The sequence below is a fragment of the Cyanistes caeruleus genome, chromosome 1, assembly GCF_971803275.1.
Source record: "Cyanistes caeruleus chromosome 1, bCyaCae1.hap1.1, whole genome shotgun sequence".
NCBI classification, from domain to species: Eukaryota; Metazoa; Chordata; class Aves; order Passeriformes; family Paridae; genus Cyanistes; species Cyanistes caeruleus.
The window spans coordinates 109873632-109900859 of NC_141701.1; the positions used below are offsets into that span (position 1 = coordinate 109873632).

The following is a 27228-nucleotide window of genomic DNA, read 5'->3' on the forward strand; positions in this document are numbered from 1 at the left end:
TTTAATTATGATGCTTTTCCCTCTTTCAAACTTTTGCCAGAAACAAAGCAGATTTAAAGCCTCAAGAATATGTAACATGTGATACTTCATTAAATCAACAATTGATCTTGAAGTCGCACTTGGAATGGAACATACAGAAGAGAATGCCAATAAACCAGAAAAAGACTACTTGAAAACTGTAATCTAGATTGTTTATCCAGTTTATAAAATAAATTCATTTTATATACAAGAATGCACACACATTAATGGTAAGCAATGTGTTGTGGTAACTAACCCCAGAGCAAAGGGACTGTGAGTCTAATTACATTCTAGTGACTAATTACCTTACATCAGAAAAGCTCATTAGCCATAAATCATTACTTTTACATTATACATTCTACATAAAATCAGAAGTTTTATGTGCCATATACAAGGAACTATTTTGCCTGTACAGATGTACCAGTACCATCATTTCCCATCATCATCCCTTTATTCTTCCTCACTGTTGACTCTCACCATTTTATGATGTCTTCAGCATTTCTTGTTTATTCTGTTCCCAGCACCACAGTGCTTCATAGTGATGCTACAAAATAAGCAGATTCTGTCCTTGCAGATCTATATATTCATGTGCTTCTGACATAAGTCTACAGTAATTTCTATGGCCTTTCTGGTTCTAAGTTACAGCATTCAAAAATATGTTAAAACAAAGCAAATCTGTTTCATCATCTATCAAAAACGTGTTCCCTACAATGTCCTGCAATTTTTTAATTGGAATGTCTGAATCATTTCATACACTAGAGAAGGGAATATGGGTTCAGCTCTCCATCTGCTGCCCTACTGCAGCCCAGAGAGAAGCTCTTCTGGGAACTTGGAACTCTAAGCAGCTGCTTCCCCTTTGCAACTCCAAATGTTCAGCAGCTTCCCCCTGGTTGCTTGCAGAAGAGAAGAGGAAGGAAAGAAAAATTGTTGCTGGGTACTCCATCGTGTGGCAGCCAGATGGGCTGTGACTGAATCTACTCACGCACCTCAAAAACAATGAGTCATTATTATAAAATAAACTTTCTAGACAGATGCCCCAGATCATCCAGAGCCCAGGACTGAGGGGATGCTCAAACATGTGTCAGCTGGCTGCTAGCTATTTGCTTCAGGGGACTGTGTACTATCCAGGTGAGGACAGATGAAGTGCAGCAGGCTCCAGTCACCGTTTCTCCCTGTCCCAATGTGTCCCCTCTCACAGTAACACTTTGCCATGAAAAAGGCAAAATAAAGTAAGTGCAGCACCTACAGACTTAGGGCAGTGAATATACTGAAGCTGAGGGACAACTCCTGAAAAAGGTCTAAGGAAAACAAAAGCAGTTGAATAATGCACTACAGGTGCCTTCACATAAGTGTACAGTTTATTACCTTCAAGCAGGGAAAAGTGGTCTCAATGTCCTACAATTAATTTACCCTTGATTTTGTGTCTAAAAAAAGGAAAACAAAAACACATCATAAAAGATTTGCTGAAATACTGCTGCTGTGAAACTCTGAAAAAATTTGTTAACCCAATTTCACATTTTGGAAGGTCAGTCTACTGAAGTTCATAAGGAATTCAACAATTTAACAAATTAAGTACCTATGGAGTTTCCAAGCTGCAGTTGCTATTTAAATATCAGAGTATCAAACACACCAGTAAATTATTTAAAACAGCTTAGCATCTAGAGCTGATAACGTGAACAGGCATTGACTGCTTTAGTTATTCCTTTCACTCAGATTTCCTTAGCATATGTGTACTCACATCACAGCTGAGACCACAGTCAAGAGACATAAATAATTGTCTGGGGGAACAGTACAACGAGTTCTGCTTTATAATACATTAAAATGATGCAATTTTTGAAGTAACTGCTTTGTAAAAACTGTGTTTTATTGAAGTCAAATTTGTACTACAAAATTAAATTCAAGGTTCATTAAGGCATTTTGGTTTGAAATCAGTCTTAGCTGATAATGTTTATACTACCTGTAAGATTCTGATTTGGGGAAAGTGTCTAAGAAGCTCAACAAGTAAGATCAAAAGAGAACAAATATACTTTTCTATAATTTTGATTTAATTCAGTTGTAATAAAAGATGTCAAGCTGAGCCATGGAGACCAATGTTCTCTGTTTTTCTTTCACAGGACAAGGTATAGCACGGGGCAGCTGTGCTGGAGGCTCGCTCTATGCTACTCACGCCAGAATGAACAAAGCACTGTGGCTAATGAGTAAGTCACAGTACTTTGGAGAAAACAGAATAAAGCTCAGGGGGGTAGTTCCGTTTCCATGCCAACTTAATGTGTGCTCTTTGTTTTGAGTCTGCCCAAGAGTAGCAATTACTGCCAATCTGGTAATTATTCTATGCGTGAGAAACTGAACACACTAGACTTCCAAGCAAGGATCAGGTAGCACTACATTTTTCTCATTCTCAACTTATGCACGGTTTAAACTGGCATCTTTTAGGTCAAAACACCCAAATCCCACCACATACAAAGGCAGGCTATATATAAGCAAATACAAAAATATACCTTCTGGAAATACCTCGACTAAAACAGAAAAGAAACTTCATAGCACTGTGCGCAACTTTGCTTTGTATTTTTCCTTGTCTGAACATTCAGTGAAATACGTTGTAATGACTTAAATGCAACATGCACAGAACATGTCCTTTGGGAAAAAGTCAGAAGCACATCCTATTGGATCAAGTATCATCCTGACCTCACCTAGCAGACTCAAAACTGAAAAGATTCAGCACATAGCCAATGAATCCATTTCCTCTTCCTTGCTGTAATATATTCTCACCTGTTTGAGGATGTGACTCCCAGATCCTAAGGTAACTCTGTACCAAAACATTTTCATGTAGGGTAGTTTATACTGCCTGCATAAAAAAAAAACCCCAAAGCTCCAAGGAGTAATAAAAAAAAAGAAAAAGAGTGAAAAGCAGTGGATAGATAAAAGACACTATAGTGCTGCTGAAATAGGCTCCTTTATTCCTACATGTTTAACTGATCTGTATTGGGCCACTTTGTACTGCTAGTAGAGAGATAATTATGAGTGCATGGGAATAGCTGGACAGTTAGAATAATCCTTCAGTCCTGAGCTCCGAATTTCCTCAAAGAGTTGACAATATTCTCAAACCCCAGCTGTCAGACATTCAAGGAATGGCACAAAAAGCTTCTGAATGGGTGTTAAAATAGTATGTGAGCAAATACTCAGACTGTATCATGGAACTGAACATTTCAGCTTCAATTTTTAAATAACCCAGCAATAAATATGCATTTATATGTCACCAAAGAAAGCTTCCAAGGAAGAAATAAAGAACAGGAATGGTACTTGTTTAATTATTCCCATGAAAGCTAAATTCTTGAAGAAGTGTGATTAGTTAAGTCAAATCTGATTTGTGTACCCATAGCTCAGTAGTCTAAGTTCATTATCTTCCAAAGAATTTCAGCATGTCTAGCAGAGCACAACTGAAGAGTTTGCTTCACAGTTTCATAAAAAGATCACTTTTTGTATGACAATTTTTTTTTGAAAGAGCACATCTATATTTAATACAAAGTAGGCACTTGTTTTATATAAACCACTAAAAAATGGCTTAAATATTCTTAAATTCTTATTTGAAAGCTTAAAGACAGATTCCAGCAATTTGTTCTTAAATCAAATGCTGGAGTCAAAACTTTAATGGTAACTATATGGTAGAACATCCTGCTTTAATATTTGTTGTATCCAGTACACTCTGGTCTTTGACTCACACTGATTTTCATTCTATAAAGCCAATGTTACTGCCAAACTCATCATCCATGTGATCAGGCTTAAGCCAACTCCAAATCAAGTGAGTTTTCCCTTCCTCATTTATATTAGATTTTATATCATGCCCCCACACCCACAATCTTATCCTCTCTCACCTATCAGTAGCACATCACACACAGGTGGTACAACCTTTCTGAGTCTCCCACAGATCTGGCAGTGTGTCTGCATTTAAGCCTTTCTTGTGGCACTTGTAATCCCAAATGATCTTGCACGTAAAATTACCTATTTCTTCTTCTGTGGTTTGTCTATGAGTCTCACATGAGCAGGTAACACTCCTTATCTGAAAGGAACACACCTAACAAGTAGCAGGTGATGCCACAAGCAACAAATAAAGACTAAAATTCAAACTAAAACATTTTATAAAATAGCTTCTTAGAAGTCCCTATTTTAATACACACATTTTTTCAAATTTCTTCAGTCTCACCTCACAATACTCAGTGATAATGCAGAAACTATCTCGCTCCACAAAGCTTGCATAAAATTTGACAATGGCTGGATGGTCTAATTTGGAGAGTAGCTGTGCTTCCAGATTTGCTTCAACTGTTTCATTAGGCTTTAGGTTTCCAACAGAGATTTCCTTTAGGACCTTTCTAGAGGGAAAAAAAGAAATTTTTATATTAATAAAACCAGAAAAATATAACAATATGTAACATTTAAAATCTCATCAAAATTTCCTTAAATGCAAAACGGTAACATTGACCAAATATTGGCAACATGAAATGATGAGGAAAATATGGGTAAACAATGAGAATGCATTAAAAACCAAACAAATATGCTAGTCACCATATAGATTAAGCAACATATTAAAAATACAGTTTTGAAATATTTCTCCACTAATTACCGACTGCACTGTTTTCTTTAAAACCTGTTTTCAGTGCTATGAATTACTGCATAACAACAAACATAAGCAAAAAATCAAATCTAAGTGATTTCAAACCCACTCAGAGCATATGGTCAAGATTCATGCATGAAAAAAGGAGTAGCAAGAAACTGCATTCGCAGCTTCTGCCCAAGTCTCTCCATGGAGGCATGAGAAAAATCACAGAAAGTAATATTTCTGTGGCTGTTTTTCTAGTGATAAACTCAGGCTGTCCATTTTTTTTTTCCTAAAGATCAGCCTGTCCTTCACCTGAGCACATAAGTGAAAAGTACAAATCTAGATTTGGGGCTGGAATCTAATTATACTGTTTCAATTAATTCTAATCCTTTAGTATTTAATATTTCTTTAGGAAGACCCTAAATCCCCTGGAAAATTCTGGGAAAATGTAGGGATTTTTAATATTCTCCAACCTTAACACAGGAATGTGCCATAGGAGAATTTGGAGTTCAGCATTAGCTGTATACAGAAGCTGGAATAGGGCAGTTTACTGCTAACTTGTCCTGGAAAAATATAAGGAAAAATATAGTGCAGGGCACTATAAGAAAACACTTTTTGCCAAGATCTTCTGGATGAAATGTTTAAGAAAGACAACACAACACATTCCAGTTCCATTTACTTTACCAGTTAATGAAGAATAGATCATAGATCTTTTCTGAAGGAGATATTGAAGACTATTAGAGAATATAATGTTTCTTTACTGAAACAAAGTGGTGAACTTCCCTAAACTTTTGAGTACATGAAAGGCCAGTTTCACACTGAAGGAAAGCTTCCACAGTGCTTTTAGTAGTTTCCCCATTCAATAGAGAATGGTTGTAAAGTTATAGTAGTTAAACAGTGATATGATATGACAGTGATAAAAACTACAATAATTCACCTTATCTAAGGGGAAAAAAAAAATAAAATCTGTGTTTCTTCATGAATAATTTTTTTCCTAAGTCTGAACAATCAGTTTCTGACTAGCAATGTTTGAATTTTCATATAAACTTGCCTAATCCCCATCAGGAATTCTGATGAAAAAACATGCCCTCTGATCTGTTTCCATCTCTGCAGACAAGCTTCATGGAACACAGACAGGCAATACCTACTGCAATCTCCTCATCTTCAGCTGACATGGGTCATTACCCCTTCCTTCATAAAAATAATGTCACAGAACTGACAAACAGGATGAGTCCTTGTTAAAGACCACTTAATACATGTTTCTTGCATGCCCAAGACAGTGATAAAAGCCTGATGTGTTGATGTGTATGGATAGCTTGTCATCTTTAGTCACTCAGTGATCTTAACGCTGTCATCAGCTGTCAGACGAGATGACAGGTGTTTTTCTTATTTAAACTAATTCCCAGGAGAAGAAATCAAGAAACTATACTTCTTGTAAATAAGGTATTGGTTTTCTGAAACACAATTCTAATTCATACCCACAGCTGGAAGGTGTTTGCTTCTAGAAAGAAAATTTTTGGATGCAATCAAGATTAGGCATATCTGCATGCCTCTGGTATATGTGTGTACTGTGTCTATATGTAGATAAGGTTTGATTTTAATGCATTAAATATAAAGAACCTAACTAGATTTCATACTTTGTGCAAAGCTTTTCATAATATTTCAGTAAATACACTTAAAAATTGAAGGTATGTACTAAAAAAACTGTGTTAATTAAGTATTGACAAAGAAGTTATGTCAGACTCAGAAGCCTCACAGAGAAAACGGAAAATCTGAATCTCCAGACCTGAAGTGGTTCTTTTCTGTTCACTTTAGAACAACAAGGAGAGTAGAAATCTGCAGCCAGAAATTCATCTATATAAATTAACTATACTTTTTAATACATAAAACACCTAAAGAATGCTTAAACTCACCCTACCCCAGTTCAGTATTTTTTAAACAAGTAAATTCTACCCGAACAGGCAGCTAAAATGGGCACATTCTGTGCTTTTTACAGCACCTAAGATAACTCAAATTTGGCACCCCTGGCAATGTCAAATAGGCTGATAGATCCACAAATAAAAGCTTAGTACTCATAAGAAGAAAACAAACCTTTCTTAGCTAAATTATCCTGACTGAATTTCCTCTCTACCAGTAAAATCCAGCTCTACATTTTGAAGGAGAAAGTGTTTCTGTTTCTATAATCCAACCTGCATTTGTTAGCTAATAATAAAGAGTGAGCCATCATTGGTCATAATTCACACATGGTACATGTAGATCTGCTGAAAATCTGCCTGTATTGTGTTATTTAACTATTTTTTGTAAACTGAAGTATTTCGAACAAACATTTTGAAGAATGTTTCATGAACCTTCATTCTGGATTTTGGGAATAATACACTCTCTTGTTCAGATTTTATCAAAATCCCATCTGGAGTAAAGAGAACCACCTGAAGTCAAGTTTTTTCAAAAAATCTGCCCCTATATTTTCTGCCCTTAGGTTCAAGTATTAAGCAGGGTTTAAAAGGTCTAAAGCTGTTTCTGTGAACTAAGAAACCTCCGATTTATCACATGAACAAAGAAAACGAAGATCCAGGTTGCATATGTAGAAAACCACATAAAGCCACAAAAAATCCAAATGATATTTGGATATCCTCCAAATACAATACTTAACTTCCCCTGCTGATAGAATGCTAAATGACATATGCTAATTTAAATTTCTATGTTATTACAAATTTGACCTAGCGCAGAATATGATACATAAGCAGATCATAGAATTGTTTAGGTTGGAAATGACCTTTAAGATCAACCAAAAAACTCACACTGCCAAGTCCACCACTAGACCATGTATCTAAAGATAAGATAAAATGTCAATGATTAGAAACATACATTATTGATGTCACACAATTAGAAAACTTTATTACAGAAGCACCTGCAGATATCTTAAATACAGAACAACAGCCTCTGGAATTTAACTGTGTGGAAAAAGACCTACAACTCAATCAATAATGGAAACACACTTTAAACTTTATCTCAAACTGACCACAACTTAAAGAGTCTTACTGTGAAAGCATTCATATTTGAAGAGTAAAACATTCATTCCAACTGCCAGCATTGTCCAACCATCCTGGAGGAAGCTGTGTCTGCTACAGGTAGTAACATCCATCCCTTCAGGGTGGGAAAATAATGTGAGAGCTGAGCCCACTCCCACTTCCCAAAATACAGAAAGCAACATCCTAGACTCTGCAGAGCCCACACCTCAACAGGCCCACACCCCTTCCCTGGGAACACTTTCTCTAGGAACACCTTCTGATTTTCATCGATAAAACCTTGCTGGCTTGTGTTGTCACACTTTGAAAAGCAGCCAAGCACTGAGTCTGAAAGTGCAATAATGGGGAGCAAGTGGGGCTAAAGAGAGTGAGACTTAAAGCAAGAGAAAAACAAACATGAAGGTGGAACCCTCCAGGATTCAGGCATGCAGTGGGAATCCCTTTTTGAGCTTTACTAGTGATGACAATACACTACAGCAGTGTGTATCTCAGTCTATTTGCACTGATCTAAAATTGAATGTTTTACAACCCATCTGGTATTTGTTTACATCAGTGACATACTTTATTATTATATAATTTGGTTTATTGGATCAGATGCAATTCTTAAAAGGCAGTGTTTCTCAAAATGCACTCTGTTATTCACTAAATTGAAATATGAATTATTGCCTAGGTAAATTTGCTTGCTGAGAAGGAAGTAAAAGAAATATAACTCTGTTAATGTCAAGAACAAATAGGTCTGACAAAGTAACAGAAAAATTGTGATCTAGGAATATATGATCAAAAGCTGAAGCTTTTAATGAAACAAACTTTATTTTACACAGGCAGTTTTTCAGTTAACTGCAGTTAATTACAATTTAATTTAGTTCATTTGAGTAGCCACTATGGAGAATTGTAGCATAACCCATAACTGTGTGCTGTATTTCTATCCATGCTGGCCTTTGCAGGACTACCACTTCACCCTGGCAAATCTCAGTACAAGGGCCAGGTGCAATTCTGTAAAAATGCATCACCTCTTACTGGGTCTGTAATTGGATCTGAAATTGGTCACAAACAATAAAATTAAAGGAGTGCCTGTCCAATTAATGATGCCTTCTACTCATCACATAGAAGGTACAGCTCAGCAAATGGGAACCAAAATGAAGAGGTGACAACCTTCATGCAGAAAGTTTGCCTGAAGCTTCCACACTATTAAAACTGTAAAGGAAATTTGGTAACAAAGGCACCAAGGTTCCTACAGACAGGGTGAGGTCACCCACCATTATTACTTCTTTTCTGCAGTTGACAGCTTAGCAACAAAAATTCAAATAGTCATTTTTCACATTTTATCCATAATATCTGGAACACCAGTGTCTGCATTGTTGATAATTTAAATTATCAATTGCTTGATAAGTTAAATTTTCAATTGATTGATAATTTAAAGACATGCATCTATCTGTTAGAGAAAGAGGAAGCTGGTGAATCCATGAAATACAGTAAGTCATCATACACAAGTCAGTCCTACCCAAAAGAATTCTTGGTTTTAGCTAAGGAAAGAAACACAATAAATTAGGAGATTTCTGTGGGAAAATGAAGAGGATTACCACAATTCCACAACAAAACAAACAAGTGCTGTTTGGTATTCCTCCTTACATATACTTACTTAGGCATTATCCAAATTATCCAAAGCATTTCAGACTCAAATATTACTATGGAACTTCTAAAATTGAATCTTGGCTTCCCATGCCCACTGTGGATTTGCTAGTCAGACCAAATATCACTGCACAGCTTCTTAAATCAAATGCTGCACTTCTTTTGTTGTCCCCCTGGACATAACTGATTTCCTAGTAATGCCAGAACAGTCATCAGCAACTTGTTTTTCCTGTTCTCCAAAACATCCTTATTCACACTGTTTGTGAACATTTACAGACACTGAGAACTAATCCCTCAGTTAACCACTATGAATTCAATTGCTATATGAGCACTGTAATATCTGCAGATGGATTAAATATAATTTCATTTTCTGAATAAGCACTTTAACTAATTTAACTTCACTTTAATATCTTTGAATGGCAATGAGATTTCTTAAATTTGCAAGTGAAATGGATGATTCACTTTCCATTTCCATCAGCAAGTCACCATTATAGCATTTACAAATATTTTTCAAGATGCCAAATTTTGAAATGCTCTGACATATGCACTAACATTGAACAGGCCAACTAATGATGAAAACAGTTTATGCTTATTTGAAAATTAACAGTTCCTAATTAGTATCCCAAAAAATGTATAATATATTTTCTGAAAAGAGAATAACTGCTGAAATAAGTTAGCCTCAAGGAATATAGCTTATATCATTTTCTTCTGCACTGAGCAAACATTTATACAAAGGGGCATAACTTAAATTATTTTTGGTTAACCATATGTGCCAGTTTTGGAAAAAATCAGTAGTTATAATGTAAAGCAGAGAAATTGTGTTATCATCCACAGAACTGAACAAGTGATTAAATGAAATTATTTATTTAGATATAAAAATGCATTTATTGTGAATAATTCTTTGAGATACTTTGGGTAGCCATCGATATTGATTAAAAATGACAATAAAAATAGGCATTGATTAATAAAAGATTAATTTTTCTCTAAAGCCATATTTTTGAAATTAGAACTTTTTTCTAGAGAAAAATGGAAAAATAAAATGTAAATACATTTATAGTCCATTCATACTGGTTCAGTTCTAAATCAAATACTAATAGATTGTGATTGAACAGAAGAAATTTGTGTTTTAACAGAAAAATTACTAAAAAATGATGATGAGATACTGACTAATAGCTGTGAATGTACTTATATTTAGCAATATTTTATGGTTACATGTTGCATTATCCCCCTCTGCTGTTCATCCAACCTTTTTCCTACAGCTCAGTCTTGCTTAAGAATGAAATTGAGCACCATGCTGTCCCTAATGTAAATGGGATTTTTGAGAAATACAACAAGGACTAAATAATTGGTTTATTCTCAGTATCTTTGAAGATTTCCATCATACAACAAATCTTATAAACCAGCATTGTGATTTCATTACACAGACAATATATTTAACAATTAACTGCTCTCTACTAATTAACATTTGCTTTCAAACAAAATGAGACACCATTACAGAACTCAAGACTGAATGTAGCATTTTGCCTTCAAGCTTTTTAATATGATTAAATATCTCATAATTGCCATGTTATAACTCTTCAATTAGAAGCCATGAGCAAGAGCATCTGCCAAAAATGACTTTTCCTTCTGTAGGAATTTGTTTGAATTTTTAAAATAGTTGCAATTAGAAATTTTGAAGAAAGACCTTCATATCATGATCTATATTCATCAGTTCACAGAAAACAAACTATTTTGAACTATAGGAGTTGTGAAGGGAAATCAGATACACTAAAAATTGCTGTAAGAATGCATTCCATAGAAATTCAACTAAAACACTTGTTAATGTAAAATTTAATTGGTTCTCTTCTGAATTTAAATATATTTGTAAGCAGAATTATGTCCCTTTCACTGTTGCAAGGATATTTATGTCAACAGTATTGTCCTTCCAGTGGACCTAATTCCCAAAAGTAATTTAAACAGTAATTGCTGCAACTTTAATGAGAAAATTCACTGTTCCTACATGTCTGTTCCCATCAGGCATCTCCTTCAATGTTTATTTCTGATATGCATTCAAATATCTATAGTACCAAAAAAAAAATAAAAGGAGTGTAGAAAAAGATAAAAAGCATGGTTTATAGCTTTAAAAAAGCACATTATTGAGTAGTCTACAATCAAAGGCAAAGGGAATCAAGCAATGCTGAGGAAATTAATTTTATATAACATTCATTGTTAGATAAAAATATCTAAATACTTTTAAGCCCTCCTGAGTATGATACTCTGATCTTAAGAATCATTGAGACATATGCAATTCAAAACTAAAGCAACTACCCAGCAACATTAAAAAGTTTTATAACACTTGAAGGGCACACCATGGGTGTAAGGGAAACAATGAACTAGGAATTACAGTTACTAGTTAGTCACATAAGCACAAAAACAAAAGAAGACAGAAAAAAAAAGGGAAAAGTACATTGTCCAGAAAAATCCAGAATTTATTGCGCTCACTTTTTTATCAGCAGTTTTATCATTACAATATACTGAAAGCAACAAAAAACTGGGGGCTCATTCTGAACAGAAGTTCAAACCACCCTGATGCAGACTTCAGAGGAAACACCCTTGCCAACAAGGGTAGCCCATACAGACAAGCATATTCAAATATTTCAAACACCTATGTTTGAGGCAGTTCAACCTAAATAATAAATTTTCTTACTAAAACTAGCTTACAAATGCATGAAAACTAGTTTCAGTAAAATGAATGAGAAAGAAAAGATCTCAAGGCATTTGCTTAATTACAAAATCATTAAATTCTGTCTCTGCTGTGCACCTCAAAGAAAGGTAATTCAACAATAATGCCTTAAGCACAGTTCTCCACCCTATGTTGAAAATGTTACTTGTAAACAATTCTCAAGACAATGAACTCAACCACCAGCACTGGTCACTGCCTGTACATCAGACCAGAATGTGGTGAGTGCTGCAGCACTGCACACCTGGGAGCTCAGCTCTGTGGGGGACAAGATTTATTGTAAACCCAGGTAGTATTTCCTTTAAGGCACGCTGCCTCCCACTTACATACATTAAAAACCTAGTTAGAATCCTCCCCAGTCAAAAAGACAAGTTCCACCAAAAATGAAAAAGTAGGCTACCTAGTTTAAGAAAGGTGTATTAAAAGCAGAACAGTAAAAAAGACAAAAAAGAAAAATCAGTAACAATACCACCAACGCTCATAAAGGTGAACATAGGGTCTCAACATGTTCCAGTATGGGTCTTTTGCTTCCAAAGAAGTCACAGAATGCTAGGTTTTGTGCTTTTGATTATGAGGGAACTAGGAAATTTAACACAGCAATTTCCTGTGCAAAGGATTGCAGCACGGCTGTGACTTTAAATTGCCAAATCCATCGCCAACATAGGCAGGGTGAAATCCTTTTGTGCTTCAATGCCAAGCTACCCTGCAGCACCCACAGAGCCTTACCTGGCACAGGAGCTTCCTAAACTTTCTTATATTGAGCTGGAGGAGCCCTACTGTGCCTTGCTGGGCTGCAGGAAAAGCTGGGCACTGACAGGGATGCAGGAGGTAGGGACTAAAGCTCCTTCCCACATGGTTTCCAGTGAGATCTGCTTTGGGTGAGTCCAAGGTTATCAAACTTGTCTTTTAATCAGGATCATATTGGCATGCACTAGAAATGATCTGAAACCATTGTGGCCATAGCTGGGACCGCCTGCTAAACTTGAAGCAAAATATTAACAGTTTCACTCCCTGACAACCTCCATTGCAGGTGTATTCTGAAGTAAAGCATGAGAGCACCTGCCACCCTTACAGATGTTCAGCATGGAAATTGCTTGGACACTTAGCTTTAGGACTTGACTCCTGTAACATTGCTCACAGAATATGAAAGTCATGCTTGGCCACTCAAGTGGAAAGCTCATGAAGGCTCATTTCTCAAGGCCTCAAAAGGTCCTTCTTGCTTTTACGATCTCTTATTTGGGCCAAGCATGACCGTACCCAGTCAGCAGGCATGGCACGGCAGCTGAGCCTTGCATGAAGAAGCATGGGTACACGTGACTGAAGCAAGCAAAAGATGGTTCACTAAGAAAAGGTTACTTCAAAAAAAGCCACAATCAAGAAGGTCCTACAGCAAATGCACCTTTGATCAGTTTTCAAGGAGGTCGTGAATATTCTTTCACAAATCTAAAATGCCCTAATAAATTCCAGCTTTAATTTCTAGGTTTTATTATTAAATGAAGGAGAAGAATAAAGGAAAGAAGTGTAATTAGATGAATGTGCACACAACAACTGGCAGGGAGGAATTTGTTTCTGTTTTAATCAATTCAGCATCGAATGACCATTTCCTTGGAATACCTTCAGAGAAGCAAACAGGTAGCAAACACAGGGATTTGACAACACAGTAATCTGCTGATTGTCACTTGGATATTCATAAGGAACAAATCTCTCCCACCTTTAGATTTTATACCATTTGTTATAAGAAGTCATAAATAATTGAAAGTCACGTGATAAATTATTCAGCTAAGCGCACAGTTTCCAAGGAATCCTAGCATGAGTCTGGATTAAAGCTATAATGCAAGTCAGATGCAGCATTTGAGCTGACACCCCACAGGGAGTTTGGCACTTGCCAGTGTGTCCTTTCCTCCACAGGGACACATAAATACCATGTGAATATTTATGAGCTAGAAGTCCCTATTGCCTACTGTGTACTTCAGCTGCTTGCCCATACATGGTTATGAATCAGTGACACTTAACCCAGAGCTTCCCTTGGCACAATTGATTAGGACATTCATTTTCTTCAAGTGATGGCACTGTCCCTCAAGACTACTGCTGAAATTATGTCTGCTGTAAAAAACTTTCTCTTTAACCAGAATTACCTGTTATCATTAACTGAGAAGATATTCAGGTGGACAAGCATAGAAGTGACTGCAGGAATATTATTTAGTTATAAAAATGCTGGTAAATCCTGATTCTTTCTTTATATAAGCCAAGTTATCTGCTCTGGGTAGGTCTAGGTCCATAATGTCCAGGAACAAATAAATATCAAGTAATCCACAAACTAAGACATCGTGGAACTAAGTAAACTGGAACTAAGAAGTTCGCTTTTGTACAGATATGTCTCTGGTGCTTAACTGACTTCAGGATTTAAGATATGAATTCTGATTCTTGTTTCTTCCAAAAGAAGCCGGGAAATTGATAATCTCTCTCCTGTATAGATTGTTTAGTACATAAAAAGCTTTGCTCATAGTGAAGAACCTCCCAGGTTCTGACCTTTCTGTCTCTGAGGGCATTCTTTTTGTTCTCTGCTGCTTTCACATAAATTGCAGGGACCTCTATCTGAGATATTTAACCCTGTCATACTCAATGAGAATCATATAACAGGATCAAAAGTTCTTGCACCAGAAAATAGAATGTACAAAAAAATCCTAAACAAACAAACACAAAAAAACAAACTAAACAAACAAATTAAAAAGAAAAAAAAAAAAACCACAAAACAACCCATACCACCAGTTAGGAAGTTAAAGCAACAGGCAAAGAATGTGTCATACAATGCAACACTCAACACTTAAAAGGGACTTATAGTAAGGGATCTACATATGCTACTATACTTGTGGTATTTCATAACCTTATTGTTTATAGGGTAGGCAAGTCAACCATATCATACTGATCTAGTATGATCTGAGAAGTCAATAGTCCTGATCTCATCCATACAAAGAACTGGAGAGAAGCATGAAGCTGGCATGTACTTCTTAGAAAGACAGGCACTGCTGGACTGAGCAGCCCTGAAAGTTTTATGTGAAATAAATCTGTTAGTTTGAGGTATGCCCCAAATAAACAATTCTTTCTCCTTCCCAGCTGATGCAGTTCTGTATGTAACACTTCACTCACTCCAGGTGTGATCCTTGAGAGGTAACAATATACAAAGCACAACCTAAAACTGCTTCTAGAATGATGCAGAAGTTTTGCTGAGCATACTTGAAATTACACTGTTAGTCTCTGCATTAACTCATTCTGTAGACATTGCACTAATGGAAAATCAAGAAAGATATCCCTGAACAGTTTCTGTATCAATATGTCACTTTTCTTGGGAGTTTGTATTCCTATGATTTATTCCTATGTTTTTTTGTAGTGCTTTAGACTATAGCAGTTTTCAGGAAATTATCTGTGGTTGAGTTTACACTGTACATAACGTTTGTCTCAGCATGTTCTAGATCACACAGAATCACAGAGTGACTAGGCTGAAGAGACCTTCAAGATCATTGAGTCTAACCCATGCCCTAACACCTCAACTAAACCATGGCACCGAGTGCCACATCCAATCTTTTAAATACATCCAGAGATGGTGACCCCACCACCTCCCTGGGCAGACCATTCCAGTACTCTATCACTCTTTCCATAAAAAACTTTTCCCTAACATCCAACCTATATTTCCCTTGGCACAGCTTAAGACTCTGTCCTTTCATTTTGTAAAATCATCTCCAAAACAATAAAAATAGAATTCTAACTCTGCTGAGGTCACAGTTGTGTTGTTTGTGGTTTTTTTCTGTCAAAGTGCCTTTAGAGCTTACTAAGATTATTCTTTTTAACCATGTAAATTTTCATTCAAAAATATATATAAAACACAATTAGCAACCAGTACAGTTCCATATGAGATTATCTGAAAGCAGCATTGAGAATGTGACTTCTAGCATATTTTACCACCCTAAGAAACCAGTATTTCTAAATCCTACTCAATATCACTATGCTACCTGTGTTTTCATGCTCACCTGGGAAAGTATTTTTGTCATCCATTAGCATATAAGTGGTAGATATTTATATATAGATATTTATATATAGATATCTATATATAGATATTTATATATAGATATTTATATAAAGATATTTAGGGGGATCCCCTCCTTGATCCACGCTTGAGGCGTGGAAGAAATGAACTGTGATAGGCGAGCACCACCTCGTGATGGAAGGCTTAAATACAGCATTGCACACCTTAGAGCATTTGGGCTGGTTAAATACTGGTGTATTTCTATTGTACTGTGGTCACAAAAACTGAAAAAAACATTTAAAATAAAACCAAAAATATGTCATTTGATATTCAGTCTCTGTCCTGAAGATAGCAGAGGATGCACTCAGGCTCATCCCTAACAAAATGCAGGCATGAAATGCTGCAGGTAGTGAATGTTGGTTCAAAGTGCTCACTCATAATTCTTCAGAAAAAGAATTAAAATAGCCACTTAAAAGCTTAAGGCATGTTCCTTGTTTTTGAGGTTTGGCAGGTTGTGCTATAGCAGCAAATATGTGAGACCCACATTTCACTGTACTGTGAATATTCCAAGAATTAGCTTAGTAACATCTGAATTCTGAAGCATCTTAGAAGCTCAGGTAGTTCCTGTCACCCCATGTGCATGATAGACTAATATAATATAAATATATATTATAATATAATATAAATAAATATATAATATAAAAATAAAATGAAAAGTACTCTTTATTGCTTTTAATGAAGTATTTCATTTTTTTGAGAAAAGTATAGCTAAGGCAATGAGAGAGTCAAAACTGTTTAAGCAATGTGAAAAAAGCTAAAAGCTTAGTGGAACCTAACCCTAATTCAAGGTCCTGAGAAACTGTCAGTTGATGTAGATAGAAAGCAATCCAATTATGTCTTAGTTGCACACTTATTAAAGCAATATTGCCAATAATGTGCGGCCATAAGTAGCAAAAGTGAGGCACATATGAATCAGAAAAAGTGCTTTAATCATTTAAGTGCTCATTAATGTGTCCATCAGTAAGGACCAATAGAACCCCTATTTAAAGGAATTATGTATTTCTGGCTGAGGAGCAATTTGATTAGAAGTTTCTGACTTTAGACAAAGAGCCTTACAAATATTTTTGGATAAAACAAAAATATTTATAGTTAAATTTCACTTGGTCTAAGTATCAAGGTAGACAAACATGGTTCTACACAACTGGAAGTCCAGCCACAAACCCAATATCAAACCCACATACAGGAATGTCAACACTGAAAATGTTCTTTTGTCATTGTGGCTTCAGGATCCCAAAGGGTTTATCAGTAAAACTGATGAGAGTAGTCCAAATTCAGGCAAGCTAAAAAAAAATCAAGTTTTGCTGGCAACATAACAAAAATCAAACCTCCTACCAGTTAGGTATACAGCAAATAGAAAGGTGTTTACTGGAATTTCTGTAACTCTTCCTTCTCAGGTTTCGTTTAGAAAACTCAGTTATAAAAATTCAGTCATCAATACTGTACAGTTTTAGTTTTTTTGAGACCCTCTAACAACCTGAATCTTTACAGTAACATAGAATCAATTCCTGAAGGCATCCAATTAAATGTTACCAAAAAAAGTCTGTTTCTACCTTAAATACTCACTAAAGTTAGACAGTTAAGGTTGCAACATAACAACAAACTGAGAGATGAGACACAAATACAAATAAAATATCTACAATGCAAGAAATATCTTCCCAACATTTTTATTTAAAGCATGTGAAGGGTTTACTTACAATTCTTTTCCTTGTTTTGCTTTTCTGTCATTAACCAAATACACACTTCCAAAGCTTCCATTACCAAGTTTCCTCTGAATAGTGTATCTTCTGGCAATCACAGCATCTGAGCAAGCAGAATTAAATCTGGCAACAGTGACATGCTTAGCAGTTTCTTGAAATTTCAGCATTTCTCTGTGCAAAAAAAAATGACACACATTTCTCAAGGATGTAGCTTTCAAATCCTTTTATTCTTCCATGGACGTTCACAGAAATCACTTCAAACAGAAATATATTGATTTGTCAATGTATTATTCTTATTAAACTTCTCATTTAATTCTGTGGCAGTATTTGCAGCATCCAGCTTGCAGCAAACACAAATTAAGTGGAATCATTAGCTGTTAAACTGCAGGCAGCAGACTTGATAAACAAACTCCAGATAATGTAGATGTGACATAGTCAGTCTTTCTCTAAATCAAGCCTAAATTAATTCACTGAACTAATAGCACAGTTCCCCTAGATATGGCACTCTTCCTCACCACCTGTCTTTATACCACCACAGTACCTGACACCAAAAGTATCTGCATTTCAGGATACTAAATTCAAGATTTTTGTACATATTGAAGCATAACCTCCACCCATAATTTCTTTCCCATCTCTGTTTTCTCTCCTCTTTCATTTACCCCTCAGATTTCACCATCTGTTCCAGTGCTGACCTCACAGCTCTTCTGTGACTCACTACTAGTATCTTCTGCAAATTAGTTTCACAGAAAATCTGCAAGACTTTCAATAAAACCCAACTCTCCTTAAAGCTCGTTTCTCTTTCACTGTATTCTTCCATGACTCACCTTTCCAACAAGTTAGCTTTGGTCGGGAATTCTAGTCTGAGGTTCTAATTCTGCAAACAAAAGGTCTGCAAAGGCCAAGCTCTAGCATTTCTATGCTTTTTGTTTTTATGTTTTCAATATAAACTCATGAGTTTAGAGTAACTTTGTTTACTTTGTTTAGAGTAACCCAGCCTTCCTCATTCCAAATGAAAAAGGGGAGGTGTTTCACTGCTCATAACAAAACAATATTGCTTTCATTACTTTGTCTTTATATAATGCTACGTGCATCATCATTTTGCATGAAGATCTTTTGGAGCAAGTAAAGGTCTTGCAAGGTCAGTGCTACTATTGTCACCATCCATCAGTACTGCAGAGCAGCAGGCCCACATTGGCCTTGTTCACATTATTTCAAGGCCAAGGCAAACACATAAACAGGATTTTCGTTGTGGCGGTGGTGGTTTTGGAAGAGCAAAGATAAACTGCCTAATTTTAAAAGCTGTACAACTTTAGGTTCCAAGTCATTGGCTTCTCTTCCAAATGAATGCAGAGCCTAAATTAAGATTACAGATTTGTATCTTGCAACAACAAACTCTGTTTGTGTGTGTGTATTTGTGTATAGGCACAAGAACCTCTTTTCATACCCATCTGCTGAGCTGCTGTCTCACTACACCAAAAAGCCTGTCACCATGTTAAACAGATAAATTTTAATTACTACAAGACATCTTAATAATACAAATCCTGCATGTTTCTTAAACTGCAGCACTCCTAACAGTGTTTGTTTTTTCTCTTTCAGCAACACTGACAAAAATTTTGAAATGCCAATGCTAAGGAAATAATGCCAGCTATAAAATTATTTCTCTGTAACTCCAAATCTGTCTGAAGGAGCCCAAATGGATCATGTTGAGGTGTAGAGAAGGGGAGGGCAGAATGATGACCTCCATAAAATATTATATTACCAATTCTATAAAGTTTATGCAATTTTCATTCACTGTTCTATTCTCCTAATTTCTGTTTTATGCATGCCTTCATAAATTCCTTTAGAAAAACTGCTGAGCCATCTATACCTATTTTTCTTCTTTCTGAAGTCAACACAGCTCACCTTCAAATTTTCATACTTTCTTGGGCCTACCTAGGAATGTATGACAATCCTCTAGACCACAAAACCATGTTTAAGATCAAGTAGCTCACAGAGTTTAACTTCTGTGCTTTATTTCTAATAATACCTCCCATATTTTACTCTCTATGCTTCAAATTCCCTCCCTACATAATAATAGTAATAATTATCATGTAACTTTGTGAAATGCTTTAGCATTTAACACTCTTCAGGCTACTGCTGAAGAGTCTTATAAGGCAGGGGTCAGTGACTGCCATTGTAGCAACAGGTGCATTTTAATGGAATAGAAGAGGTGAATTGCTGGCACTGCATCTGAAAGAAATGCCTTTTAAGAGCCAACAGAGCTGAAACATTGACTCAACCACAAGACTGATGGATTCTTCAGGAGTATATGAAGTACAGGCTCTCCAACCTCACTAAAACCTCTAGCCCAACCTTCCTTGTGCTCCTTTTGCACCAGTGTCCATCTCCCACTGAACAGCTGTTTCCCAAGCAGCAACATCAATTGCTTCATTAATGTTCAAAACAGCTGAACACAAAGCAATCACGTCTGCAGCTCTCTTTTCCTAAAAAATAATCTCAGTATTCCCTATCCAGTACCTTTGGGAAGGAGTTTCCTTAGTCCCATCCACCATTCCCAAGTCCCATCCCAGAGCCAGGCAGCTGGCTGCTGCTAACTCAATGCAATTACATTGTCTGGATCACCATTTTTAATATTTTTTTTTTCCTTGGCTAGAGTTAAATCTTCTTTTTTTGTGCTGCAAACTAAAGGAACGTTGCTGGTTAGTGTTTCATAGATCCACCTACACATGGAAAGCGCAAACCACCTCAACTTCTTTCCTGACCTTTATTAGTTTCTGTAAGAAAAATTAACCTTCAGGTTTCTTTAGCAACAGCTGTGATACTCTGACATTTTCTGCTTCCAAGATAATCACTTCTTTGCCAGTCAAGGCCGTTTTCCAATTTTATCGGGTGTTTTTTAACATTTGTAAGCCTCCACCCCCTGCAGCACAAATTCTAAAGTCTTTATATTTAGCTCTAAGTATCTTCAGTATTTACTACCTTGATATTTTTCCTGACGATGATTTCACTGGCCCACTCCTTCAAATGTTTTGACAATTCAAAAAATGAGATTTTCCTTGTTTTTTCCTTAATAGGGAAAAAAAACCCCAAAAAACAAATAAAACCGAAAAAAACCCAAACAAACAAACAAAAAAAAACTTTTTAACACTGGCTCCATGATTATTCTCTGCAACATCTTTAGAAACTTATCCAAGACTGAAGTGACATCATGTCACTTAGCTCGGTTTTTTACTGTTCCTAGGGAAATGATAACTACATTTTATTATTAGTGCTGGAGGCAATCTAACTTGAGGGTGACGGTAAAACGGGGTCAAATGTACTCGGCTATCAAATGTAGTATCTCCCTGAGGCACATTCGGGAAGCCCAGATCCCCTAGGATAACCTCAACGATGTTATTACCTTGTTACAAGACCGTGTAAGACCCAAAACACAAGTTAGCACCCACATTCCACCACAGCAAGGGGCGAGGGCGGCGTCCCCGTTCCGGAGGGCTGCGGGACTCCCCGGGAGCCGGCTGTGCCGCGCGTCCCCGCCGCTTCCCGTCTTGACAGCGGGGCTGTGGCGCCTCAGGGTGTCCCGCGTCCCCTGGGGCTGGCCCAGGGCAGGCCGGGCGCTGGCAGGGCGGCAGCGGCGGGGGCTCGCGGCGCTCCCGGGGGCTCGCGGCGCTCCCGGGGGCTCGCGGCGCTCCCGGGGGGCTCGCGGCGCTCCCGGCCCGGCCCGCGCCGTTGGCGGCCCCGTCGCCAGGAGACGGCGCGCGCGCGCCCGGGAGCCGGCGGACTGGAGGAGCAAGAGGAAGCGGATCCGGGATCGGAGGGCTGCGCGTGTCACTGCCGGCACCGCTTCCGGCGCCATGGGCGTGCAGGGGCTCACGGGCTTCGTGGAGGAGCGCGGGGTGTTCTTCACCGAGCTGCGGGTGCGGGATACCAAGCTGGTCATCGACGGCAGCAGCCTCTACCACCGCCTCTGCTTGGCTCCCGACGCCGACTTCCGACGCGGCGGCGACTACGGCGCGTTCGCCGCGGCCGTGCGCGACTTCTTCGGCGTCCTGCGGGCCTGCGGCGTCGCGCCCTTCGTGGTGCTGGACGGCGGGCGCGGCGCCGAGGACAGGAAGCTGCCCACGCTGCGGGGCCGCGCCGCCGAGCAGCTGCGGGCGGCCCACGGGCTGTCCCGGGGCGCCGGCGGCTGCCTGGTGCCGCTGCTGACCCGCGAGGCCTTCGTGCAGGCGCTGGGCCGGCTCGCCGTGCCCTTCGTGCAGTGCTTCGCCGAGGCCGACCGGGAGATCGCCGGGCTGGCCAACCGCTGGGGCTGCCCCGTCCTCTCCCTAGACAGCGACTTCTTCGTGTTCGACCTGGCGGGCGGGTACTGCCCGCTGTCCCACTTCCAGTGGCAGAGCGTGCGCGCCGCCGCCGGGCCGCAGGGATGCTACGTGCCCGCGCGCTGCTTCTCCGCCGAGAGGTTCTGCGGGCACTTCGGGCACCTGAGCAAGGCGCTGCTCCCGCTCTTTGCCGTCATGAACGGGAACGACTACATCGGCCTGGGAGCGCTGGAGGCGTTCTTCAGCAAGGTGCGCCTGCCGAGGGGCTGCGCGGCGGGACGGGGCGGGAAGCACCTCCGCCTCCAGGGACTGCTGAACTGGCTGGCGCAGTTCGCGGAGCCCGCCGAGGCCGTCGACAACGTGCTGAAATACCTCAAGAAACATCAGAGGGAAGAAATACGGGAGCTTCTGTGCACTTCAATGGAGGATTATGCTCCGTCTGACGTGAATCTTGAGGACTTCTTTCAGAATGGGAGCTATGAGTGCGAGGCTGCCAGGAAAGCAGACGTACCACAGTGGGTGTTCGATGCTTTGGCAAAAGGTAAGCTGGCCCCATTCGTCATCAATGCCCTGATACTTAGAAGCACCTTCCTCCGCGTTCAGGTGGAGAACATGCAGAGACCCAGTGCTCACAGCACAGCTTTGCCCATCCGACAAGTTATCTATGGACTGCTGCTGAGAGTGTCTCACAGTACCGAAGATGATTCTCCAAGTAAGCAGACCAACGAGCTGCCCACTGTATGTGAATTTGACAGATGCCAAAAGACACTTAAAAAATCATTTGTTCAAGCAGCAAGCCTACCCCCAGATTTTTGTGATGATCGTTTTCCTTTGGACAAGTTAATGGAGGTAAATGGTTGTCAGGACAGATCACAGTAACAGTGTTCCACGAGTGACACAAAAATAGTTGGGACTCACTTTTGCCATCTGGCCACTAAATGTGATGTCTGAACTAAGCCACCTCAGTAAGTAACTACTTAACACAAAAGTGTCTGTGATATTTAAGAAATTATACCAGGTTGTCTTCATCTCCCTTCCTGCCCCCCTCCAAGAGTACAAAGACAAGTTATATGAGAAGTTGTAGTGTGGATATATGCAATACTCCCTGCATTTTCCATTAGAAGGCCCTATTTCATCCTTTGTATTTTGTAACAATAATACTTGCTTTTTATGGGAAGGAATTCAGTTTCATGCAGTTTAGGAAAGTCCAATTTTAACATTACAAAATCTAATTTGTATTTGATCAAGCTGTGGAATGGTTCATAGCAGTGTTCTGAAACAAAATCTGACCTATGCCTTTTTACTAGAAGTCAATATTCCACGTGTGAATGTTGCAGCTGCCCAGCAGTTTTACCTGTCCCAAATATGCTCCTGCTAACATGAACCTCTGAAGCTTGCCAGACAGAGCAGAACAGCACCTGAAAATCACAGGAAAGTTGTCCTAGGTTAGTTCCAGTTCCAGTAGCACTTCTGTGTAAATTCTAATGTTTAAGACTGTAACTGTTGCCATAATGGGAAGTAGTCTCCCATTCTCGAAGCTGCATAACTGAGGTTATGTATGCAGAAATATCTGCGACGTCTTGAAATACAATCCGTGTGTTTTAATTCTGCATTTTTCTATGCTCTATCCGTTCTGGAGTTCAGATTGACTGTTAACACATCTTTGTGTGTGGACAGTGCTGAATGTTTTTATCACTTGCTGCTGGCTCCTTTGTAAAGGAACCAAGTCTATCAGTTAACAGTTAGTCTGTCTTAACTGCTACACCATTAAATGCTACAATAGCTGTTAGTCCAAAGTACAGATTACTTTACGTAGGTTAGTGGCACACGCCTTTTAAACAATACAAAACACTTATGAGTTTGAAAAATCAAGTTTCGTATTCAGAGACATTAATGACACCTTACTTCAACCTTGGTGTGTGTCTGCTGTTTGTTTAATGAATTTGAGCTTTGCTACTACAACAATTTTCCTTAGTGAATATATGGGAATTATCAATTGAGCAAAAGGTTAGAAGAACTAAATATTGTTCAGCATTTAAAGTGCTCCAGGCAAAACTGACTTCTGCCTAAGAGTAGGCAAAACAATCCTAATCAAGGTTTACAAAGCGCTCAGATTGCATCTGAGCAGCCTGCTGTAATTCTGCATGCATGAAGTTATGGACAGGGTTTTTAACACCACTTCGTGGAAGTTAAATGGCTCAGCAAAAAGGAAACATGTGCTAAGAATTAATTACTCATTAGTTACTTTTGTCTTTCCACCTGATATTTAACTATGTCATTTTTAAAGTTTTAAGTAGTATTTAAAAAAATATTTCCTATTCAGAATACCTGTGAAAATTAAATAATTGTTTGTCAAAAACCTAAAGCAGTAACTAATTTAACCAGGAACTTACTGGCCTTTTAGAAATTGCTCACAAGTGAATCTCTTACCTTCAATTTTTAAATTTATTTTCAGGTGCCTGTGTTGTGCCGCCAGATGCTTTTGCTGGAGACTCTGGGAGTGAAAATGAGTTTCTTAGAATCTATCCCAAGTCATTTACAACTCCCTATTGCTGTAACATGTTACTGGATATGTTGTTCAGAACCAAAAGTTAAGCTGAACCAATTAAAGGCTCTGCTTCTAATGATAGTTTCTGGAGAACTGCAGAGGATAACTGAAGATCCAGGTATGTCTCTAAAGAATACAGTTTTAGGTGTTCAGCTGCTACAGAAATCGAGACCATAATTAATTTTTCTGCCCTGATAGGGAGTTGTCCAAATTTAGAGGAATTAGCCTTGATTTACATTATATTCTGAGGTGTCACACTTTTTGCAGTGATATACACAAAGAAAAAGTGCTTACCATAAATTTAGCATTTTGTATAGGTAAACCACTACCACAATGTAAAACATTAATTTGCATTTATAAGTACTTTCTTTAGGATCAAAATATTAATTCAGATATAAAAGTTACAAAAAGTAAGCTTAATGTACTCAGGCATTAAAAAGCTACTTTTGAAGTGTTTTAATTTTATTTTTTTTTTGCTTTTGAGTTTTTCTAAAATCATTTGTACTTAAAAATGCTGAGTTGCCCAGGCACACTTTCCCTGCCTATGCATTGCAAATCTGAAAGTATTAAACAATCACAGAAATTCAGTAATTCAAGCTTCAGTAATATTTATACCTGTTGGGGTTTATACCTTGGGGTTTGATCACACAGAATCAATTAGGTTGGAAAGGACTTCTGAGATCACAGAGTCCAACTCATGACTGAAAAAAAACCACCTTGTGAACCAGACCATGGCATGAGTGCCACGTCCAGGTGTTCCTTAAACACCTCCAGGGATGGTGACTCCACCACCTCCTTGGACAGCCCATTCCAGTGTCTACTAACCCTTTCTGTGAAGAAATTCCTCCAATGTCCAACCTAAACTTCCCCTGATGCAACTTAAGGCCATTTCTCCTTGCCCTATCAATTGTTACCTGGGAGAAGAGACCACCCCACCTGGCTCCACCCACCTTTTGTACTGTTTTGTACTGTTCACAGCAGAACATTTATTTCCAAGTTATTTTTTTATTTATAACCTAGATCCCACAGTTCTACCTGCCAAAGATGACAGCGTGGCATATAACGAATTTCTAAAATGGAAGGAAAAGAAATTGCAAAATAATGACTTTGATTTAGATGCTGCACACAGTTTTTGCCAATGGCAGTGCTGTCTTCAGATGGGATTGTATCTCAACCAGCTACTTGGTACTCCTCTCTCTGAGCCAGACCTAAGTAGGTAAGGTTGTGTTCCAGAGATCTGCTTTCCACACAAGCCCCTGAAGGGATGTGTTAACATGTTTCCATTTTCTCTGTCAAACTCCTTTGGCCAGTACTTACAGTAGAATACCCTCCTTTAAAGGAATTATTAAGAAAAATACTCTTAGTATAGGAGTTGACTGTTGGATGCTGTATGTGTCTGTCATCAAGTAGTATGTTTCTGTACCTGTCCTGTTGAGGTGCAATTCTAAATGCAGATTATCTCCTTCTTTTGAGCAGGCTTTACACTGGGACCCTTGTGCACAGACTGTATCAAGAGCTTAAATCAGCACCTTCAGTGGAAAATCTGTTTATCTTATCTCCAAAAATGGCTCATCTTTATCTGGTTTTGTTAAATACAGTGGAGTCAGTGGTATCTCCAGACTTCTTTCAAAAGATGACCAAGACCAGATCAGAGTCCTGCAAAAAGAGGAAAGCATCAAATAAGAAAAAAACAGCCACCCAATGTGCTGTGCCAGAAACTCAGCATTTATGCAGTGTTAATAGGTTTGCATCACTGGAAGTGGATGACTGAAAGCATTATTCTTGGAATAACTTCTAATGCCATGCTGATGGAAGAAGTAACATTAAAATATGTGACTGTATTGGAATTTGCTCAACTCTTTCCACACAAGTTCTTGATTCAAACTTCACCAAAAAACTTGCTTCAGGGGATTATTTTTATTATTTACCTTTTTGTAACTTAACATTTGTATAAAAGAAATGGCGTATAAAAGTTGTGTTGTTTTGTTTTTCTTTAAGGGCATCAGTCTAATTGAAAATTAGAACAAAGCTGTTTAGCATTTCAAAGCAGGACTATTTTAGAGGAGTTCTTTTCATGATCATTTGGTTGGCTCTGCCTCATCTCCCTGAATACTTCATTTACAAAAAATCCAACTTTAAACTTGGAACAACACAGTGGTCACAGTCTAACAGTTGAGATTAAAACAGAAATTGACAGGTTTAAAAATACTGTAAAATCTGTCATTACTAGTGGAGTACTTTTACTTGCAGGGAGAGGTAGCTTTGCTCAGTGATAACTAAGTTGTGCTTGAAATATTACAGGTTCTGTCAATATTCAGGGAGAAACATCAGATTTTATTTCTCCCCCTTCCCCCTAATATGTTTAAAGAAAGAGTTACATGCACACACAAAGCTGTCACATGGGAGCAAGTTTCTACAGGTTTGCTAATTCTCAGTAGTTGTCACAGTAATGTGTATAATCCTCTGCTATTAAGCTGTTGTCACTCTTATTTTTTCAACAATGGCTGTATTAAAAACCAGATCTGTTTTGACTTCCCCTATGTACACTAATTACTTGACAAACCCTTGCTATCAACATGGTAATACTGAAAAACAGTTTA

The 27228-nt window shown here is 38.2% G+C and overlaps 3 protein-coding genes across 17 annotated transcripts in view; 1 reads left to right on the forward strand and 2 right to left on the reverse strand.

Moving 5' to 3' along the window:
- Nucleotides 1-27228, reverse strand: part of NEK11 (NIMA related kinase 11) — a 104790-nt gene that overhangs the window by 75626 nt on the left and 1936 nt on the right. For 3 of the 15 annotated variants that reach the window (XR_015276023.1, XM_086849785.1, XM_086849813.1), the window contains 6 exons: nt 26052-26284; nt 24511-24574; nt 23435-23498; nt 20744-20830; nt 17762-17935; nt 4220-4385 (listed from right to left, as the gene is read on the reverse strand). Coding sequence is in view for 12 of the 15 variants with exons in the window: in XM_086849785.1 (XP_086705911.1) it covers nt 4220-4385; nt 17762-17931 (336 nt within the window). In the remaining 3 variants the exon portion in view is untranslated. Of the gene's footprint in view, nt 1-495; nt 553-1383; nt 1404-4219; nt 4386-17761; nt 17936-20743; nt 20831-21164; nt 21515-23434; nt 23499-24510; nt 24575-26051; nt 26285-27228 lie in introns of those variants that run through there. The other 12 variants (XM_086849868.1, XM_086849775.1, XM_086849842.1 and 9 more) reach the window with 10 other exon arrangements.
- ASTE1 (asteroid structure-specific endonuclease 1) lies at nt 21590-26600 on the forward strand. The gene is made up of 4 exons (XM_086849766.1): nt 21590-22929; nt 24536-24746; nt 25649-25844; nt 26105-26600. The coding sequence occupies exons 1-4, from the start codon at nt 21616-21618 to the stop codon at nt 26397-26399; spliced, it is 2016 nt and encodes a 671-aa protein (XP_086705892.1). The 5' UTR covers nt 21590-21615; the 3' UTR covers nt 26400-26600.
- ATP2C1 (ATPase secretory pathway Ca2+ transporting 1) overlaps nt 26203-27228 on the reverse strand; it is a 97031-nt gene continuing 96005 nt past the window's right edge. Inside the window, exon 30 of the transcript XR_015275980.1 lies at nt 26203-26284. The gene's annotated coding sequence lies outside the window, so the exon portion shown is untranslated. The remainder of the gene's footprint in view (nt 26285-27228) is intronic.